The 6,000-nt window shown below is 39.5% G+C and overlaps 1 protein-coding gene across 1 annotated transcript in view; it reads right to left on the bottom strand.

Moving 5' to 3' along the window:
• Positions 1-1,478: 1,478 nt before the first annotated feature.
• GARS1 (glycyl-tRNA synthetase 1) overlaps positions 1,479-6,000 on the bottom strand; it is a 28,838-nt gene continuing 24,316 nt past the window's right edge. The window contains exons 14-17 of the mRNA XM_072412976.1: positions 5,563-5,672; positions 4,106-4,199; positions 3,300-3,490; positions 1,479-1,763 (exon numbers count right to left, since the gene is read on the bottom strand). Of these exons, the coding sequence (XP_072269077.1) occupies positions 1,638-1,763; positions 3,300-3,490; positions 4,106-4,199; positions 5,563-5,672 (521 nt within the window). The 3' untranslated portion in view covers positions 1,479-1,637. The remainder of the gene's footprint in view (positions 1,764-3,299; positions 3,491-4,105; positions 4,200-5,562; positions 5,673-6,000) is intronic.

Here is a 6,000-nt window from a genome sequence, read left to right as displayed (position 1 = left end):
GATCTTTGCATTTTTCCACCAAGGGGAAAGAGATGCTGTTTTCACGAATGCAGTGAGATTTGCTTTATTTTTTTTCTTTTCACCCGTCACAGTAGAGGTCACCAGATCTCGTACCTGCGTGGTGCGAGATGAGATTAGGTAATGTACCAAGAAGACGACAAGGATGGAGGCGCCCGGCGCTTCCTCTACAGCAGGACAAAGAGGAATCCCAGGATGAAGCGGGACCAGCGCAATCGAGGGATCTGCGAGATTAAAGGTAAGTGTAATTTTTTTGTGTTTAGTTTAGTTCCACTTTAAATATATTCTATTAACACTGCATCTTTCTGACTGAGAAGTTTAAAAAAAAATTAAAGTAGGACCCTTTAAAAATTTGTGACGCCCCCGCTTCATAGTGACAGACAGCTGAGCCTACACAATGCAGAACAGAGGCTGTCCGATGGAGGAGATAAATTAACTTTTTCTCTGCTTTTATCTCTGTGCTCAACATGCATGTGCTGTTAAACGATAACCAGTGATGAGGCTGTAGATATAGGGTGCAATGTTTCAACCTGGCCCTCCCCACCCTCCTAGAATTCCAACTAGCCTCCTTTGTTATATTCACAATGACTGGGTGTCATTTATATAAAATACAGGTATAAACCAATTCTAGCCCAGCTCGTCACTGCACTTTAAAAGCTGCATTTAGTCCATCAGAAGTTCAATTAATGGGTCCTTACACAAAGGCTGCACCGTGCAATGCACCCCTATGTCACCTCTTTGCTTGCTCCGTCACATACCAGATTCTGTGGAAGCCTCACTATATCCTATGTCTAGAGGATATTCAAACACCATCTCTCCACTACATGTAGGCAAGTAGGAATTGTGCACAGATTTCTAATGTCAGGAGATACTAATTTTTGTTCTACTGAGAAATATAAATATTTTACAGAGAACAAAGCATAAATAAATCACAAATTATAATATAAGTTTGTATCTACAAACATGATAGACACCCCAGTTTGTGTAAAAAAATTAGAAGTCCTGGTTTTTGGCTTCTATGGCGCCATAGAATAGTTTATATATATTGTTATCCCTAAAGTTAAGGCTGCATACACATGAGCAATAAATGTCGTTGGAAAGGATCTTTTGCGATACTTTCCAACAACAAAAGACTGAACAACGCATAAACGAGTGCCGTACATAGAGCACCTTCTGCTCTATGGAGAGGGGAGGGGGGCGATTGATGGATTGGCACCCTGCTGCACTTTCTCTCCTTCACTTTCATTATAATCGTTCCTCGTTCGTCGCCCGTAGATCCTCCAGGACAGACAACGGTACAACAAGCGCTGTACACATGCCAGATTCTTGTCAGATATCAGCTCTGAGGCGATTATCAGATGGGAATTATCTGACGTGTGTACATAGCCTAAGGGTTGTCACATGACCCAGCAAAACCTCAGGCGCATTATTACACTGAACAACTACAGCCGAGCACAAGGTATCATCATGAAGAGTTTAATGGCGGAGTTTGGATTTGGAAGTAATAATTAAGCAGTATCCCTGTAAGCACTGTACAATGCTCGTTTCCCTTACATGTCAAATGGATAAAACAATGAATATTAACATTGACGGTAAAAAGTGGTCGCAATCTGCAGTGTCTATTCGTCTGTCGTGTCCTTCTTGCTGGTCTCCTGTCCCTCGAACACCGGATATTTCTTCTCCACATCCACCCATGTCAGACAACCGTTGGCCAAATCTCGGATGATCCCAGGGAGTTCAGAGATCTGCAGAATAGGAGAGAACATTATATAAGACTGGGGACTAAGTTGTCTACACTGTGAGGGCAATCAAAGAGTTTCAACATTATGAACTGTCACTTGAAGATGAATACATTCACTGTATACAGGGGCAGCCACCAAAAATGCCAGGTGCTTTGGTGTTTCCATTCCAGGTCACTGCCCTACAACATACATGCTGACATCAATCTTAACACACAAGCTTATTCTGGGTCAGCAGTATTGAAAAACTACAAACAAAAGGAAATCCCTTTTAAAGGTAATGTATATATCAAAAAATGCAATATCCCTAAACAATCAAGGAAAAATAATAGCCCTCCGTCCCCATAAGTGGACCCAAGCAGAAAATTACTGGCATACCCATATAAAAAGAATAGACATTTCATTTTATATCAAACATGTACTAAAAACATAATGTCAACATATACAATCAATAAAAAGACCATCACTTGGCTTTACCTCACAATTTGTGCACATATACAACAACAAAAAATTCAAATTATCAACAATCAAATTATTTTCTCTGCATTTTTCTGAGGCGTTTTGCAGCAGCAGCTGCTTCTTCAGGGGATTTGGCTGTAGAACAACAAAGCAAACAAACAGGCATCCATGGCATGCTTGCTTGTTTGCTGGGTGGATGCTATCAAATCCCCTGAAGAAGCAGCTGCTGTGAAACGAGTCAGGAAAGCCAAAGAAAATAAATTTGATAGTTTTTATTGTATATGTGCACAAATTGTGAGGTAAAGCCATGTGATGGTCTTTTTTTATGAATTAATATGTTGACATTATGTTTTTATATGTACATGTTTGAAATAAAATTGAATTTTTATGCTTTTGATATGGGTATGCCAGTAATTTCCCACTTGGGTGCATTTATGGGAAGTAAGACTATTATTTTTTTCAGCAGTACTGAAGCCAAAAGATGGATGTTTTAGTTAGGGAACTGACTTTTTCAGGTGGTCGGTCCTTCTAGCAACTGTTTCTATTTTTATTTTATTTTTTTTCATGCAGGTTATATACTTTAATATTTGCAACCAGCAGCTGGGGGGTTCCTATTTCCCAATTGCAGCCTTAGCACATTCATATGACAAAGGGAGCAATGTCACTGCATGCTCAAAGCTCAAGCACCAGGCAACTGAGACATAAGAATGAGCGGAGGGGAAATTTTGTGAAAAGGTGATTAGACCCTAATGACACCCAGTTACTCTGACCTGAAAAAAAAAGGGCAATGTTTTTTTTTTTTTAAAGTGTTTTCAAAGTTTAAACCTTTAGTTGTTGGGATTTAAATCCAAGCTGTGTATGCATTGTGCAAATAAAAAATTACTAGAAGGCCGTTTTTACCATAGTTTTTTTTAGTCTTTTTTTCGCTTTGCTGATTTAGCTTTCGGCCAATGCAACCAATTAGAATTCGCTTTATTGAAGCCAAGGCAGTAGCAGATTAACTAGGATTCTGGTTTCTGCCATCACTATACAATAACGCTTAGTCCTTGCGGTGTCTGTACTTGCCATATAAGATAATCATACCTCAGCTCGGATCTGCCGCATTGTGTCCCGGTCTCTAAGCGTTGCGGTGTGTGGAGTGCGATTCACCGTATCAAAGTCTATTGTGATACCAAAGGCAACTCCGATCTCATCTGTTCTGGCGTAGCGACGGCCGATGGATCCAGAGGAATCGTCCACTTTGTGTGATACTCCATTCCTGGTTAAAGCTTCAGCTGCAGAGAAAAGGCAAGTCAGAAATCAGAGATCAACAAACTCAAATAAATTTACAACGTACAACAAACTATAAAAAGGACATCATACTATACACAACACCTTACTAATTCCTTTACCATCAGTGTGTCCCTGAATCATTATCTAAGCTTTAGTAAGTGCCAGACTGTCTTTTCTTAGGGGACCATATTATGGCATTTTTCCAACACCATGGGCTCTATTTATAAAACAGGGAACATAAAATTCCCTGGTGGGAATGAATTGATGCCAATCAAACATATAGACCTAGAAGATTCCCATAAGAAAATGTTTAAGGGCAATGCCTGGCTACCATGTGTCGTTCAATGCCCTTCGCACCCAAAGTAGAAGGCCTTATCATATTAAAGATATAAGTGGTTTCTGCATGTCTGCACTGAGCGGTGGGTGTTATCCTCATGCTACAGTTACTCATGATGACAATTCAAGCCTCATGCCAGATTCCCCCACCACCCCAATGATACTTTTACTCTTAGCTAAATCATCTTAGCTTTTTTTACCCCAGTAGGGTGCAAAAATGTAGTAAGAGAGTCTAAAACACTCAAAGGTAATAAAATAATACATGTAAGCAGTGAACTTACATAATTCCTTTACGAAAGGCATGAATTCCTGATTCTGGCTCAGAGGAAGAACTGAACACTTGTATGGTGCTACAATTGCTGGAAAGCTGAAGTACTGCAATGATCAAGAAAAAAAAATTAGTACATTTACCATTTACAAACTACTCAAAGAGACTATAAAAACGTGTCCCCTGCTACTAACCAGAGACACTGAGCAAAAATTATTGACGAATTGTATTTTACTGGAGCATTGCATGCCAGTTGCCCAGGATTGGTAACAGTTGTGCAGGTGTTTGGTTATATATTAGGACCTCCTTTTTCTTGCCACTGACCCCTGTAGTGACCCCACAAATCGATCTATATAGAGGAATCAGGACCTCCTTCCTCCTGCTAGTGACCCCTCCAGTATTATACCCCATAATTCTTTTTACTTCTTCATTTACATTCTTTTCTAATTTTGCAGCCTTTCAATAGGCGCCTCAAATCATTTTCTTCTGCAGTTTTTCTAATCTTGTGACCTCAATACTGTCTAGTATATTTTCTATTTTATATGAGCAACACTTTCAACCCTGTCAATACTGACCAAAATTCTAACCTTAGAAGAATTGTAAGCAACTAATGCCTATAAAATTACTAAAACTTCTGTAAAAATTGCTAAAAACTGCTATAGCTTCAAGGTATCCAAGGAGCACCCCAAACTCCAAAAATATGTCGAGCTGCCTTATAGAAAGAACTCGCAGGTCTGCCCCCACCGAATGTGCAATGGAAGGGAAGGTAGGTGTGCTGTCAACCAGAACTTAAAATCAGCAACCGGTGGTGGCGTTCTTTTGTGAATATGCTTACTGCAAGTGCCTAAAGATCAACATTCGAATGTGAATATTCTTTCCTTTGGAGGTTACTTTTCATTTACATTTTCACTTCATAATGTTTTGCACTTCCAATGGGAAATCTCATCATTATGGCTGCAAAGCAAAAAAGCATCTCCAAATACCCCCAGCGACCTATAACAGTATTGGATGCTCTCAGAGCAGTGAAGGCCAGTCATGTGTGCATATAAATGATGGCACAAAGTAAAACTTTGCTCATTAATTTATAAATGGCAAAAAAGGCAAAATTTACTATTTGTGCATTAAACCAAACCCAAACTGTACTCAATTAGGGACTTGCCTGGTCCCTTGCCTGCTAGTTTTGCTCCCCATACATGAATAGGCAGCCTACTATATTTCTTAAGAAATATACACATATATATATATTGATAACTAGCACAGGCCAGTTATCACCACCAATTAGAACAAAGATGAATGAACAATGTTCACAGCTAAAGAGGAGGTAAAATATGTGATATTACAGAAGATGTTGCATGCCAGAGGCTTTTAACAAGTTGATGGGTGAATAAACTCAACCACATGCATACTAAGTGAAATAAATTGGCTTGGAGTGCGATTCTCTTAACATAGCACTTATGGAGATCTCCTTACTGTTCTCTGTTCATCTCCTTGTCTGACTTGGAATGTGTGCTCAAAAACAGTGTACATGATTCTCCCGAGACCAAATGAGGGTTCAATCACATTTGGCACGATTTCCTCAACTGGAAGAAAAAAAAAAAAAGGTTATCCAAACTGAAAAAGATTTGAAAGGCAGCACAAAATTTACAGGCAAGAGAACGAAGCACTACAAGAAAGAAAGAAAGAAAAAACAGCAGGGAGAAGCAAAGAAATTAAAGGTTATAGAAGGCCTGATAATGAACTCCTTTTATTTATTCTGGTAAATAAACCAGTGAAATGCAGTGCTCTCCCCAGGTCTTTTTTAGCTAGGCACACGTTTCCATAACCACCCGGCTTTTTTACTGGATGGTTACTAAAACATGGGGTCACAATACAAGGGCTACCATCCGCCTACAGCTCCCTCCCACCCAG

Source organism: Pyxicephalus adspersus, chromosome 5, assembly GCF_032062135.1.
Source record: "Pyxicephalus adspersus chromosome 5, UCB_Pads_2.0, whole genome shotgun sequence".
Taxonomy (NCBI): domain Eukaryota; kingdom Metazoa; phylum Chordata; class Amphibia; order Anura; family Pyxicephalidae; genus Pyxicephalus; species Pyxicephalus adspersus.
The sequence above is the reverse complement of the archived record's forward strand: the minus strand, read 5'-3'. Positions and strand labels throughout refer to the sequence as shown.